Here is a 15,230-nt window from a genome sequence, read left to right as displayed (position 1 = left end):
CCCCATGCCTCTGAGTGTTAAGTTTTGTCATCCAAAGGAGCAGCATGACTATATTTTCCTATGGTCAAGGGATGGGTAATTGGGGATCCAGAGGCTCCCCAGCTACTTAACAAGGCACAGTGGGAAGGTTTAACTGCCAGTCAGCTACAGTTCCAACCCTGGCCTCAAGGTCAGGAGTAAACAGAGATGGCACTAGCTCCCCAAAAGAACAAAGGAAATGGTAAAATCCACGTATCTTATTTTTGGTACTAAATAGGGGCGGGGGGCAAGGGCGTAGGAGAAACTAAAAACACCAACCACTTTATTTCTGCCTCTCAAGTCATTTATCAGTGTCCACAGGCCCTGGGAAACAACTGTTTCTGAGAAAGGGTAATCAGGGCTTATAAGGAAGGGCTGACACTGGGTGACTACAACCTCATTGAGGGGGAGAACTCAAGGCTGGGAAAGGCAATGAGAGGAGACAGCATAAGGCCCAGACTGAGGCTGCTTTCTCTCAACAAGTCTGCTGGCCCACGTCACAGCCTCTCATTAAGCATCCACTTGACACCGGGGAAGTGAAATAGCGCAGACTTGGCACCAGAAAGTACAAACGTGGCACCCACTGCTCCTTTTAAGGACTTGTTGGAGGAACAGCAGGCCCCAGGGTAGGAGGTAAGGCAAACATATCAGTACCTTTGTGGGAAAGGGAGGGAGGACTCTTTCAGGCCTGCCTCCTTCTTAATAGGCTCTCCAGGGTAAATTCTCCTGCAGTTGTCAAAAATAATCAACAATGTAGGCTTTTTCTCCTTTTCTCACAAACTCTGGGGACAGTGTCCCCACCCCTGTCCCAGCAGCGCCGCTAGCTTCAAGCAAGAAAAAGGATCAAAACCCCTTGATAACCATCCATCAAAACAGAAATACCCTAACCCTAAGTTACCGTATCAGAGGGAAAGGCTGGGCCCGTGGTTCTCAGATTTTAGTGTGTATTACAATCAACGGGGAGACACAATGCTGAGCTCCACTCCCTGAATTTCTCATTCATTTGGTCTGGGATGGGGCCTAAAACATGGCATTTCTACCAAGTTCCAGTGATGCTGATGCCGATGGTCTGAATACTGGTGTAACATCTATTACCTGCCCCTTCACATTTCTTCCTATGTATCAATTTTGAACAAAGGGACAGACATTCTCTTGAAAACATACTACCTCATGTGTGTACACTGTACTTTTATTCCCAAGATCTCCAAGCCCCATCACATCTATTACTTCCGTTTGCTCACATAAATTCTATTTTGGGTAGGAGAAAACAGAGAGGTCAAAGGCCATAACTAATGCCATTATTGAGTCCTCAGGTTTCCTATTTTCCTGTACAAGGGTTCCTCCTAAGAGTGCATTGCTTCCCGCCCAGACCCTCATGATGCTGTAAGCTGTCTACGGATCAGAGACCGGCTGTTGTGACACAACACTGTCCAGACTGCCCAATAGGGAGCTAAGGGGGCAGGTGCCTCCAGGACACAGTCGGGGCAGACCTCAACTCATGATGCAAAACATTGAGGTAGCACAGAGATATATTTAAAAGAAAATCTTTGGTAATCAACATAATTACTTTTTTTAGACAAGTTAGTCTGGGGACATCTGAAGCTCAGTTGGCACACTATAGGCATTAAATAAGTAGTTCTTGAATTAATGGTAGTGGTTTATGGAAACTCTTCTAAGGCAAGTTAGAATCTTATTGCTGTTTAACTGATAAGCTATTGCAAAAACATTACTGAAGCTAAGAAAACAGGGCAGTAACAAGGGTAGATTCTTGTTGTCACGACTGTAAATTCCTTGAGAGTGAGAACTGCGTGGTAATTTTCTGGTCCTTTAGTAGAAGCTTAACAAATGTTTATAGAGTAGAACCAGGAAACTGGTTTGGCCCTGGTGTTCCTTACTGACCAGGTGGCTTACGTTCACCGTGGGAGCCATGGCTGTTTTTGCACTTAGGATGGAGAGCCTGGTAGAGTCTGAGTGTGTGGTAAAAAAAGCTTTGTTTTTGTATTTTTAAAATTAGCTACTGGAAGGAACAAAGAACATAACATAGGTTTCCTGGCAGCAGAAACTCACAGGTTATGTCAGCAAGTAAAACAGATGTGACCAAAAAACTGTCAATGGAGTAGGTATAGCTGCTCAGCATAAGCCTTAGGGCCAAAACAGGAGAAAATGACCAGGTTGCATATCTATGTTGCCTCTATTAAGCACCACATGGAATACAACTGTGGACTTCTGGTGCCTGGAAAGAATAGGCAGGCCAAGCCCAAGTCCCTCAACTTGGAAATAAAGAAACTGTGACCAGAGCGCCCAGTGTTGCTGTGATCTGCAGGGGTTCTTTTTAGCAATCCATGCCCTTGAACCAGATTATGGGCTGTGAATGTGAGTCCACAAGTGGATTATGACAGTGACAACACAATGACACAAGGAACAATTCTATCCAACATAGGGATCAACCAGGGGATCAGCAAACTCAGAGCACCTACTACTGTGCCAGGCAATGAGCTTGGCACTAGTCCTGCGAAATGAGCAAAGCTATTGTGGTCCCTCCAAGGAGGGGAAAAAAAAAAAATTGTACAGCTGTAGTCCTTTTGTTTCTGTGTTATAATTCCAGAAATACTTCCATTCTTTGCAGACAGGAAGGGGAGGACAATTATTACCCCTTTTAAATAGCTGTGGTAGCCCTAAAGCTCCAGAGCTGACCTTTCGGTTCCCCTTAAAGAAACATGTAGAAACAAGTAAATGCTCTCCACTCAGCATTTCAAAAACGGTATATAAATACTCAACTAAAGAATGCACTAAGAATTCCCAAGTGAAAACTGGAAAACAAGGTAGACAGAAAATGGTCTCACACTGTGTTGAAATCTAGACATCTTAGGAAGAATAATATTTCTTATGCTTAAAACTTTAGAGAAAAACTTCTTCCTCAGCATCTATTGGGGAGAGAAATGATAACCCATACACATTCAAAGTAACTGGCTTAGCAAACTCCTGACATCCTCACCCTCCAAAACTTCACTTTCGAAAGAGGATTATCTCTTCCTTCAAACTCAGGATGTCAGGGAATAAGCGCATGGTTATTCTAATATAAGCAACTTGCGGTATGAGTGAACACTTAGAAATGATCCTGGTGGTGCAGGTGCAAAGCAGTTGAAGGAAAGTAACTTCCTCTGCACAGACCTCTCCTTCCTGGCTCAAAATCTGAGGACAATCTTGCAGCTAACCCTTGAAAATAAAGCTATTCGGACCACTGCTCCGGCCAACTGGGCCCTGTTCTGGTGGAACATTGCCCTTCTCATTGGCCAGCAGGGCCCTGCTGCACACACTGCTGTATGTGCCTGTGTGAAGCTGCAGCAGCCATATGTCACCATCTATAGGAGGGGCTGACTAGAACCTCAAAACTCTCCTTCCCCTTTTGCTCTGCCTTACCACATCCTCTCACAGAAAGCCATTGTGTAGGCTGAAGAGGAAAATAAAAGAAGGGCGGACTTTTTCCATGCTCCCCTGCAGACTACAAGGTGATATAAAAGCACAGCAGCCACCCCCCAATGGCTCTGGAGAAGTACAGGCCTCAGGGGGCCCCACCAACACTGGGTTCCCGCTTGGTGTGTACTGGGCAGCATTGTCTAATAATGAGCTGAGCTCAATTGCTTGCCATGTATTTTGCAGCATAACTAATCCCTTATATTTGTGCCTTTTACCCTCATGTCTTTGTGTTTGCTTTGGGGGCAGAAAAAGCCTCACTCACCTTTGAAGCAACCTACAGCTTCTCTGAAACCATTTGGCTCTCTCACCTCCTCCATTGTAGACAAAGCTCTGACCAACCACTCACTGCAGCTTCCTTGGTGTGTCTTTGACAATTTTAGCACTTCTTGAGCTATCTAGGGGCCCGTGGTTTAAAGGCGAGAATAGTGATGCTATCAGGCAGCTTATCCTCACTTCAGCTCTTGGCCAGCTCAATGTTTGTAATAATTCTTAATATGCATGCTGACTGGTCTTGTAGCTTCCTCAGCTAAGCATCCTGCTCAGAGTCCTTTAAAAGCAGAACTTTTCTCAACCTAAAGCTACATATCACTGTTCTTCTGACCCCATCATGCTTCCTGACTAAGAAGTATTCCTGCCACCCTTCACTGATCAATTCAGTGAAGCCATCAGGCACAGAAAACATAAGGGTAATTGCTTTTTCCTCCTACACCTACTCATCATCCATCCACCACATCTCGGACCATTTCCTCTTCCAACTTCTGCTCCTTCCCCAAGAAGTTCAAAAAGAGAAAAGATCAACTTACAGAGGCTTATGTAGAGTTCTTAGAATGTATTTTTGTTCACCTTAAAAATAAAACTTTTAAAAAATATACAAGACTTTTTGAGTACAGGTATATCTTAAATGGCTGAATTTATAAATAATGTCTCTGGTCACGTTCACAGCTAGAGCTGGAGCTAATGTCCCAATTCCAGTGAAGGCTTTAGAGAGTCAGGAGGCCAGCAGCTGGACCTATGAGCGGTCTCTCTAGACTCTTTGATCCATCCCAAAGTGGATTAAACAGTCCAAATGCAGGGATCAGGATCCGGACAGGAGACTGGATTCCCAGATGTTCTCCTGCAAGTTCAAAGGATTCTTGGAATAAGATCAATTTACAAATTATTAAAATATAGGACTAAAAATTCACACAATAAATATAAATTACAGGTTATTATTGGAGTTATAAAGTGGCATTTTATGTTTCTTCCCCCCAAGCCCCCACCAAAAATTTAAAAAGGCCTCAGAGGCTAATGACCAAAGGCAAGTCAGTTGCCCAAAATCTCTTCCAGCCAAGACACCCTGGCTATCAGCCTGTCCCCAGGCTATGACAGCTCAGCTGTTACATTGCCCACAACAGGACATGGCTTAAAGCAAGGCTGTTTGTTCTACAAATTTGGATCAGAGCTGAGAGAGTGTATGCCAGAAAACTGGAGAGATAAACTGTTTCAGGACTCAGGTGGGTAAATTTTTCTTTTTTAAAAAGTGCCTTATTTCCCAAAAAGGAAATACTAAGGGGTTTGATATCTTGTCACATACCCACACTCAATTGCCTAAAAGCAAGTGGCAGAAGAAAATGAAACCCGAATTGAGAATGCACAATTCTTGCTGCCCTAGAGCTATACATATGTCATTTTCCTTGATGTTTCTCATCTCAAAAGTATAAGCTGCATGTAAATAGGGTTTATCAAAAGAGGTAAAGACAAGCCAATTTAACCTTCCCACGGCACGATCCTTAATTTGAAGTCCACCTTATTAGCCTTTCCTGTTCTATAATACAACTCAGAAGCAGAGGATGTGCTCAAAACTCTTCTTTCACAACAGATTTCATCCTAATCGCAGGGCTACATTGTCACTATAGGCTCAGGAAAGAGCTAGGGTGATTACTGGAACAAGACAAGATCTTAAGGAACAGAAAAAAAAAAAAAAAAAAGATAACATACTTGTGAGTCACTCTACTTCCAAAGCTTGCTCTTCCTAAAAAACTGAGGAGAGACGGTCAAAGATTGAAGGACAGAGGCATTGCTCTTTCCCTTCCTTCCCTGACCCATATCCAGATACTTAGGGCTGCAACAGGAAACCTCTTGGGTGGGGGCACTAGGGTGGGAAGAGGAGGGTATCAGTACACTCCCCACCCTCCCTAAACTGCTTCTACTTGTAAGGTTTTCCACTTTCAACAAATCTAAGAATGATTATGCTCTTTTGTGTCATAAACCTATATTTCTGAAATAAGAGGGAGAATAGAGGAAAGAGTGGGTGATGGAAAAAAGTGTTTGTGCCCTCTAGCTAGCTGCACTTTGGGGGGCCAGCAAATAACACTTGTTTGACCCCACCAGTCAGTAGCTACAGGGTGTGGGAGGATATATATAGATCTATGTAATTATAGCTTCTAGTTCATATGTCAACAACTATATACAGGGATCGATAAATTAAATGCATTTGTGGCCACTGCAACTAGGTTGACGTACCTGAGCTCCGCTACTTCTGGTGCCCTCCTCCCTGCGAGAGCTGCAGCTTATTTAAGAGCCCCTACAGCTCCCTCCTTTCTCTGAGTCTTGCGGGGCGGAAAGCCCGTGTCACCCCTGCACGTAGGCTACACAAGAGAGAGCCGCGCAGAAGGGTTCAGTGCTGGGATCTCCCCACCCCTCCCCCCACCCCCTTATGGCTCAGGGCCCTGGCGCCGCAGCACGGTCCTGGGAAGACCAAATCCCGAGTCCCCGGCGAATCGTAGTCTCCTGGCTGAAGATCGGACTGCAGGCCGCTCGCCCCCAGGGCGAGCCAGCGATCGTCGAGGGAAGGGGGGGCGTCCACTCCCGTGAGGGGCACTCTCCTGAGCTCTCCGCCTCGTCTTGCTGTGAAGTCCAGCGTCGGGGCTTGGGAAGGGTGGTTCCCGGCCGCCTCTGACGCGGAGATGTTCAACGACTCCCGGGCGCCGCCGCCGCTTCCTCCTCGTCCTCCTTAGGCCCCCGCGGCCGCTCCAGAGGCTCGGCCAGGGGACTGTCGGCGGAGGGCTCGGGAGGCACGGGCCGCGCCGCCTGCAGCGGGGGCGCGGCGCGCGGCGCCTCGCGGCGCGACGACCCCGTGGCGTTGGGCCCCCCCGCCGTGGCCCCCGAAGTCCCGGACGGGCCGGTGGCGTTGGAGCCGCCGGGGGATGGGCCGGCGCCTCCCCCCGAAGTCCCGGCGCCCACCGGCTGCCAGATGAGGCTATAGTAGACGGCGAGCACGATGGCGGCCAGCGACACGGAGAGCACGTAGGCGAACACGGTGGCGAGCCGGACCCACTTCTTGTTGGTCTTGGCCGCCATCTTCGCCTTCTTGTCCCCGGTGTAGGTGGCCGGCTTGCCCCGCTCGGCCGGGGCCGCGTCGCGCTCCTTCATGGGGGGGCCCCGGCCTTTGCCCCGGTGCTCCACTGCCCCGGCTGGAGGGGGCCTGGCGGCCTGAGGCGACTGGGCGAAGGGCGGCCCGGCGCCCTCGGGTCGCGGCCGCTCCGCGCTCCGCCGCCTCTCCTCACGCCGCCGGCCCGCAGCCCGCCACCGCGTCGCTGCCGCCGCCGCCGCCGCCGCCGCCGCCGCCGCCGCCGGGGCCTGGACCCGTCACCGCCGCCAGCGCCGCCGCCGCCGCCGGCCCGTCAGCTGCTTCCGCGCCGCCGCCACAGCCACAGCCGCCGCAGCCGCCCGGCTCCGCGCCCCCATCCGCCGCCGCCGCCGCCCGCCCGGCCGCCGGCCGCCCGGTCTCCAGTGGCCGCGCGGACCGCGCGCTCCGCTCCCGCCGGGCTCCCCCGCCTCGCGCGCGGGCAACAGGGGGCGGGGGAGAGCGCCGCTGGGGGCCGCCTCTTAAAAGGGCGACGCCGGGGTCCGGAAGTGCCCCGCGGGAAGGCGGGCTTCGGCGGCGCTCCGCGAGCCCCGCAGCGACGCCCCGTTACGAGAGAGTTAAAGGAGGCTGGTTCTTAAAAGGGCGACGTCGCCGCGGCCCCGCGCGCGGCGGAGCGGCGAGGGCGGGGGCCCCCGCGCGTCTTCGCAAGGGGAGCGGCGCTGTTCCCAGCGGCGTGCGGAGCTGTCAACTCTGGCACCTCTCCTCTCTGTCCTGCCTGAAATGACGGACGGAACTGCAGCAGCGGCTTCGGCCTTCAGCCTTCCGTTTACCCGCAGAGTGGGGGTGATACCACGCTAGTGCTCTCTGCTCGCGCCTCGCTCCACGTACCCTCTGGTCGGGTCTTCCAGACCCCTTTACACCTGGCAAGCCCGGCTCGCGTCCAGCGTAGGCAGACGAGAACCACAGGAACTCCCACTCTGGTCACAGCTAGTTGCGCCCCTTCCCCTCCAGGCCCACTCCCGCCTTCCCGGTGCCGCCCGGGCTTCGGGGCTCTGCTGAAATCGTCCCGATTCCTTGTCCTCTGAGAGGCCCCAGTCAGGCTGCCCAGACCTTCCAGACTGCACCACGTTTTTATGCTCAGCTGCTTTTTCAGACGCCTCTCCTACCCTAGTGCCAAAGTTTGTAACAGGTCTCAGGTCCCGCTTTTTGGGGCTTCCAACTCCCAGGTTAAGAGGTTTACTGAACCCGTGGACGGCTCCCAGAACTTTTTCCATCGCTGATCTTGTGCGAGTCTCAGAGCCCGGGCTGTTGTTCCCTTGCCCCCTCTTTCTATGTAAGGTTTATCTTCCCTCAGGTGGGTTCCGACGACCTCTCTCCCAGCTCAGACTCTCAGTAGTCGCTTTCTCCTGTGCCTTTCCGCTTCTTCCACCCTCCTCTCTCCTCATTCCCTTGAATTCCATTTCCTGTGTTCTCAGCTGGATGTGTGGACCTCCTGGGTGTCTCAATGGGTGTGGGAGACTCTGCCTGTGTATGTGGGGAGAGGACTGTGCTCTTGATGGCCTTCTATGGGTGAACCTTCCTCCCACCCCAAGTGCTGACCCTGTAGATGTGAGCCTGACTCCTGGCTTCTGACTGCGGGGCAGGACCCTCTGCCTTTCCCATTTCCCCTCTTCCTCCACAGGAACCTTTGGCTTCTGCTGCCCCTTTATGGGGAAGCCCTTCCCCAACACTATTGCCAGGCTACCTCAACCACACGGAAGTCAAGTGGCTGTCAGAATCCAGTGTGCTGTTGCTGGGGGGGACCAATGGCCTAAAACCCAGCCCCTCACTCCAATTCCTGAGACCCAGGTGTGAGTCTGCCACTAGCAGGGGACAACTGGATGCTTTTTACTTTCAAGGATATTGGAAGTTTGGAGTGTATATTGTCTTCTGTAGGCTGATGGGGAAAAGACAATCACTCTTTCCCGGTCCTCCTCCAGAGCCCATCTAGCAGGGTGACTTGTTAAGTTAAAATCCCTGAATTGTTTCTGGATGTTGTCCTCTCTTCTCTCCCCTGCTCTCTGGCTTTCCTGCCAGGACTGATCATACCAACCATACCGAGGTGAATTATTCTGAAAGATACCAGGTAAGGCCAAAAACAAAGCCTTCATCATCTTTCTTGAATGCATTCTGTATTTATTCTGTTGCAAATTAAACTTCTTTCTTCTTGCTTGGTTCTCAGTGGAGCAGAAAACAGCATGTCACTCTTTTCTATACTAAAGAATAAATGTACTTGAAGCCCGTATTCAATTCTTCCTACCCTATTTTTCTCCAAACTAAACAGTGCCAGATTCTTTAACCTATCATCAATAAGCCCTATTTATTATCTGGATTTACATAGTGTCTTTTACCCTAGGAACTCAAATTGCTTTCAGATATAATTGAGCTTGATCTCCCTGGTGCCTGAGCCATTAAGAAACCATTAGTGTATTCCTTTTGCAGGCAACTAAATGGCCCCCTAGTGGCCTGAAAGTGAATATGTTTCTTTAAGTGCCTCTCCCCCACTAAGGGTAGTCGGAGAGAAATCAGAGAATTAAGACAGAGTGTAGACAGAAAGGGCCCAAAAGGTTATCTTTTGTAAATACCCCCACAGACCCTAGAACTCATGCACAACATCCCTATGGAACACTCTCCAGCATCAGCTAAAAAACCCTCCATGGTGGTATACCTTGTCTGCTCCCTAAGGCAGTCTTCTCAGGCTTTGGAGAGTTCTGACCAATTATACTAGTAGCAACATCCATGCTCTTATTATGTGCTAAGCACCATACTAAACACTTATATTCATTGTTTCATTTGTCTCACAACAACCTATCAGGTCTGAAAGGGTTGGTGATACATCTTAACTTCAATGGGCATATTTTCTTGATATGGATTTCTTTTTCCTCAACCAGCACCACTCTCTGAGGACTTAAAGAGTGTTTGATTCACTGACATGGGATCTCACATAACATTGCATTAGACCAAGAGTCCCACTTTATAGCAAAAGAGAAGGCACATGGTCATGGAATCTTCTGGGCATACTACATATTTTGTTGCCCGCTGGTGAATAGAGTTGATAGAGTGAAAGAACGGCCTTTCAAAGGTGAGGCTGAAGCATCATTTTAGAGATGATGGAACACCATGCTCTGGCATGGAATATGTACCCTGTTGAATAACTATAATATTGGGTTATGACTCAATAGCTAAAAGGGTTAGAAGGGTTAGAAGGAGAAATAACCTCATTTACCATCACCTCCAGTCACCCATGTTCCCACATGGGTGTGTGTGAAATTTGTGGTTCACATTCTACAGTTCTAGGTCCTCTGGGTTTAGAGAATCTGGGTCCCAGAGGTAGAACACTTCCATCAGGGTACAGAATAAGCATCTCATAAACATTAATTGTGGCTGCTTTCTGTCCTTCATACTCCTTGTGCTAAGAGACCAGCAGGAAAAGAAAAGAGTCACTTTCTGACAGGGGTACTTGACCCTGTCAGAGGGCTGCTGCTGTATAGTGGGGTTAGGGAAGAATATGTTTGGCACCCAGGTGATCCACTGGGGTCTCTCTTGGTACTCCCTTGCCCAGTTTTGATAGTAAGTGGACAAATTCCGAAGCTTGGTTTGAGAAGGGCATGGTAATTATGGGCTCAGATCCCTCAGAAATGTCATTACGTAAGCAGCCTAGACCAGCAGAGGTACAAGCTGAAGATAAGGAGAATCTAGAATGAGTAATGAGGTGTGGGGAATGCCGGATATCAATTGTGACACCAATTATAGTGGGAGCTATGTTTCCTTCTATTCACCTTCCATTAAGTTTGCCAGAGAAAGTGGTCACCAGAATTCTGGAGGTGCTGTTTCCAGGCAGAGTGACCTTCATATGTGAAGCAAGTAGTTGGAGCCATGCCAAGGGAATACTGTTGTGGTGCTATGGTGAACCACCCAGATCCTGCCTTTGAGACCAAGAAGCTTATCTCCAAGTTTCCAGGAGTGTCAGCTGCCAATGGCTCATAGCTGAGTCTCTCCTTGGGCATTTTCAAAAGGAGCTGCCTTATCTAACTTCCTGAGCCCTCCCTAAGGTTAATCTGCCTGGTCAGTGTGAGGGTTCAAAAGTCCAGCCATCTTGCGTTAGTTGGAGCCAGCTCTGAAGGATCATCCCAACCCCAGAAGTCCCTGTGGAGACCTCCTTTGTTGTGACTGCATCACAGATCAGTTTCCTTCTCTCAATCCTGACTCCTCCACTCTGTCAGATGTGTTGTATTGTTTCTGGGAGCACCTCCCAATAAACTTCTTGTGAGCAAATTTCTGTCTCAATGTTTCATGAGAAACCTGACCTAAGATAGTCAACAAAGTCACCTAAGATTCTAAGCTTGGAGACAACAGAGGACAAGTTTCATTCATGTGAAGGTAGACCTCCTGGCCACCTGTATCTTCTATGTCATGGTTCCCTCTACCAATTCCCACGGTGTTGCTTGAATCCTACATCCTGGCTGCCCTTCACCAAATGTCCTCCAGCTGTGTGTTTCCCTACACTAAAACAACTAAACCAAAGTCCCAGAGTACATCAGATGTGACCTGACATACCAAGAATGAGATGGGACTGAGTCTTCCTTGGTTCTAGAGCCCTGGCTGCACATTGGAACCAAGGGTGAAGCTCTTTAGAAGTTCAAACTCCTCACCTTTCTTTCTTTCTGCCCACCCACCCATCCTGGGTCCTGATTCAGAGGGTCTGGGTGCAACAAGGAAGACACAGTGTTTACCAGAGCTTCCCGGGAAATTCTGATTGATATCAAGATGGAGAATCACTGGGCTCAGTATTCGACTTCAATTCAGCAACCTAAGAGTCCGTCACTTTTCTGGCAGCCTTTTCATTTGACTCATATGGAGCTAGCTGTCAGCAAAAACCCTCAGTTTTATTCACACATGCTTCTGCTAAGCTGCTACTTCCCTACCCTGTGGTTGTACAGTCGGTGCCTTGGAGCCAAGCCCAGATCTCTCAGTTAAGCCCTATTCATTTCACCTTTGAGGTTCAGGCTGTTACTCCAGCAGGTTAGGATGACCCAAGTGTGTCTCCCAACATATCCCTGTTCTCACTGGCTTCAGGAGCTTGTTCACTATGGCTTTGTCCAGGTCCTGATAAAAAGGTGGATGAGGACAAGAGTAAGGATAGAAGCAAGCAATCTGTTCTGAGGGTAGTCCTTATGTGCAATGCACCATGACTGCCTGGAGAAGAATATTTTCTAATTTATTTTCATCACACCTAGATAAACAGCTTCCTTTCCAAGTAGATAAAGAGGGGCAGAGGAGATGAATAATGCGTCCAAGAATGCCCTCCTGGGGTAGGGTCCAATCCTTTCCTGCCATTTACAACTCTCATCTCTAGGTTCGTCATCTCTCAGAGGAATAGTGGGAGATAAAATTGACAAGGTTGGTCCTTCAGATGGAAAAGACAGAGGTTTTTAGAGCTGGGAGGTATCTTAGAAGTGATCAAAAGCTTAACAAATCAGAGAGCTCAGGTAACCTGCCAAGATTATACAGCAAACCTTTGCTCTGGTTGAGACTAAAATCTGGATTTCTTGAGAGTGGATCCACTGTTCACTCAGCTACAACAGCCTGATCCAAAATGGCACTTCAAAGGGAAACACACACACACATACACAGGGCCTATTCTTTTCTGTTTCTAAGTCACAGATAGTTCTTTCTATGCTTCTAGAAGGGCTTGGCATGGAAGGATAAGCAACGTCTTCCTCCTGGGCTTCTGCAGAGAACTATTGATTGCCTCTCCTCTCCTACTTACTTCAGCACCTGCCACCCAGCCTTGTCCCTGCCTCCATTCACACTTAGCTCTCAGCCCACAAAGGGTGGCTGGATCTGGAGCTACAGCTGGACATACAGGCAGACTGATGAACAGCTCCTGGTCTCCACTCTCACACCTGCCTCCTCAGCTGTCGGGGCTGTGGTGATGTGAAGGTGATGGGAGGTCGGCATTTTACTTCACAAGTTTTGGCCACTTAGGGGACGGTCTGCTGCAAGTCTACAATCAGGAGCACCCCTAACTCAGCCTGCCCTGTGCAGTCCTTGATCTGCACAAACTGCTGAAAACTAAACAATGCAACACAAACAAAACAAAACAAGACAAAACAAAACAAAACAACCAATTGCCAAAGAGCAAGACAGTGAAGATATTTGTTAGGGAAAGAGTAGCATATATACTGAAGAGGAAGTAATAAGAAACTGCATTTGTCCTGCCCGTGTCTGCTAAAAAGAATAAATAAATAAAATAAATAAATAAATAAATAAATAAATAAATAAAATAAAATACTATTTAGCACGTCTACTTTACATGCAGAAGGTCCTGAATTCATGCCCTAGGTAGAGCCACGGACCATACCCCATACCACGGGTGCGCCAGGCCCCCTAACCCAGTGCTCAGTGTGTGCCAGGCCCTGGCTATGCACTCAGAGCCTGTGGGAGGAGACACCCTGCCTTCAGTGATCCAGTTTTTAAGGGGAAACAGCAACATCCATAGGTCAGGGGTGGAAGTGGCAGGGGTGGGGGTAGGGGGTGGAAATTAAAGGGGGGAAAATATTATTGAGCTCAAGTGAAGGCATTGTATTAAGTACTTTACATCCATTATATTATTTAGTCCTTACAACAGCACTTGAAGCATTGTTATCTCCATTTTACAGGTGAGAAAGTTGAGACACAGGAAGGTTAGGTATCTCAAGATAAACCAGCTAGTAAGTGTCCCGGTTCGTAGAGTAGTTTTCCTGGGTCAGACTGGGAAACAGACCCCAGAGGATGCAATAACCGAGCCTTCTTTATTCCAAAAGTAAGCTAGCCATTGTTCCAAGACCCACGACAGGCCTCCAAGCTCCTGAACCCCACTGCTCCTTCAGGTAAGTCATGGTACCAGGTAAGAAACCCACCTAATCTGACTCTTGTTTGGCTGGTAACTGGATCATCTGAAGATCTGAGTTCAACTTCCACTAAACTTCTCTTATGAACAGGTTGGTAAACAAAGTATGAGTTTCCACACAAAGCTACCAAGTGAGCTAGTGAATTCAGGATCTCCCTCTAAGGCTCCAGGCCACCAACATCTCCCTGGGAAGCAGCAGTGAGTTGAATGTAAGTCCTCAGAATGTTCTACAGCCCAAAGCTCACATATACCAAACTCTCCAGCATATGTGTCTCCACAGATCACAACTGACACAGACCCTCTGGCCACTTCCCTGAGGGTCTGCTTTCCGTGGATCCCCGGCCTTTCACCAGGAGGCACATGCTTTCCAGTGCACCCAGCAGGGGGCATCCTTGTCCTTCTGCCTTCTGCCCTGTGGGTGGGATTGGCAGATTGCCTGGGGGCCCTTTGCTCAGCTCATCCTGGGAAGTACATTTTCCAAACTGTGTATTTGTGTGACCTCCTGATTTTCTCCATATCCATTCTACTGTTATTTATACAATTTTTTGTCAATTTATTGAAAACCTAAATGAATTTTTAAAAGAAAAAAGCCTTCTTTGATGAAGGTTTTCTCAGCTCCTCTCACTGTGTGGATTTCCTGCATTCTGAGGGCTGCTTTGAAAGGATGTAGACAGGAGAGTACAGGCCTCATGGGAGCTACAGTTGGGGGCCGGTCTCAAGAACTGGGTCCAGGCAGTGCCATCACTGGGTAAAGATGGGTAAGGATTTATTCAGAGCCTCAATCTTCAGAGCCCAGGAATGAAAGGATCAGAGTAAAGAATCTTGAATTCCCTGCCTTCCTGGGCACCCCCAGTCCTGTGAAATGAGAGGAGCCTGTTCCTTTTTTCCCCCAGCCTGGGGGACAGGGAGGGAATTGTCTTGCCATGCCCAAAGTGGAGAGAAGCCTGATGGCTGCAGGGCAGATAAGAGGGAGGGACTTGGGTGCAGATCCAGGGTGGCTGCAGGTGGCAGGTGCAGGGGCTTTGGGAAAGGCAGGGATTTCCCTTGCAAAATGCATTCAAACAGTCAGAGAGGGAACCTGATCCCAGGGAGGGAATCGGAACTGCAGAGGACACCAGAGGGGCCCCCAGAGGGGCCCAGAGCTGGAGGGATGGGGGAGGAGAGATGGGAGACAGCAGGGCAAGGAGGGAGAGAACACAGGAGTCCTGAGGGCAGAGGGCAAGGGAGCTAGAGGATTACCAAGCTGCTTCCAAAGGCTCAGTCAGGCCTTGCTCCAAGCTCCACCCTGATGGTCTTAGAATTGCTTTTCTGGAGGTTATTTTTGTGCTAGAGAATCCTTTTAGCTCTAGCCCCCACTGGCCCCCATCCTCCTGCTCTGGCCCACACTGGCCAGCAGAAATAGTTCTAGGGACTGAGTGAGGACGCCATAGTTGTCAGGGGGTAGCACAAAGGCTCATG

At 49.1% G+C, this 15,230-nt stretch overlaps 1 protein-coding gene across 2 annotated transcripts; it reads right to left on the bottom strand.

The window, feature by feature from the left end:
- Positions 1-4,304: 4,304 nt before the first annotated feature.
- On the bottom strand, positions 4,305-7,061 carry INAFM2 (InaF motif containing 2). 2 transcript variants are annotated; one of them, XM_016152207.2, is made up of 2 exons: positions 5,473-7,061; positions 4,305-4,609 (listed from the first exon to the last, which is right to left on the bottom strand). In XM_016152207.2, exon 1 carries the CDS (start codon positions 6,904-6,906, stop codon positions 6,445-6,447), a length of 462 nt encoding a protein of 153 aa, XP_016007693.1. In that variant the 5' UTR covers positions 6,907-7,061; the 3' UTR covers positions 4,305-4,609; positions 5,473-6,444. The 2 variants fall into 2 exon arrangements, with proteins under 2 accessions (XP_016007693.1, XP_016007695.1); XM_016152209.2 differs by having other exon boundaries at positions 5,998-7,061.
- Between the last annotated feature and the right edge of the window lie 8,169 nt (positions 7,062-15,230).

The sequence above is a fragment of the Rousettus aegyptiacus genome, unplaced genomic scaffold (assembly GCF_014176215.1).
Source record: "Rousettus aegyptiacus isolate mRouAeg1 unplaced genomic scaffold, mRouAeg1.p scaffold_m13_p_3, whole genome shotgun sequence".
Lineage (NCBI taxonomy): Eukaryota > Metazoa > Chordata > Mammalia > Chiroptera > Pteropodidae > Rousettus > Rousettus aegyptiacus.
Note: the sequence above shows the minus strand (reverse complement) of the source record. Positions and strands in the feature narration are given on the sequence as shown.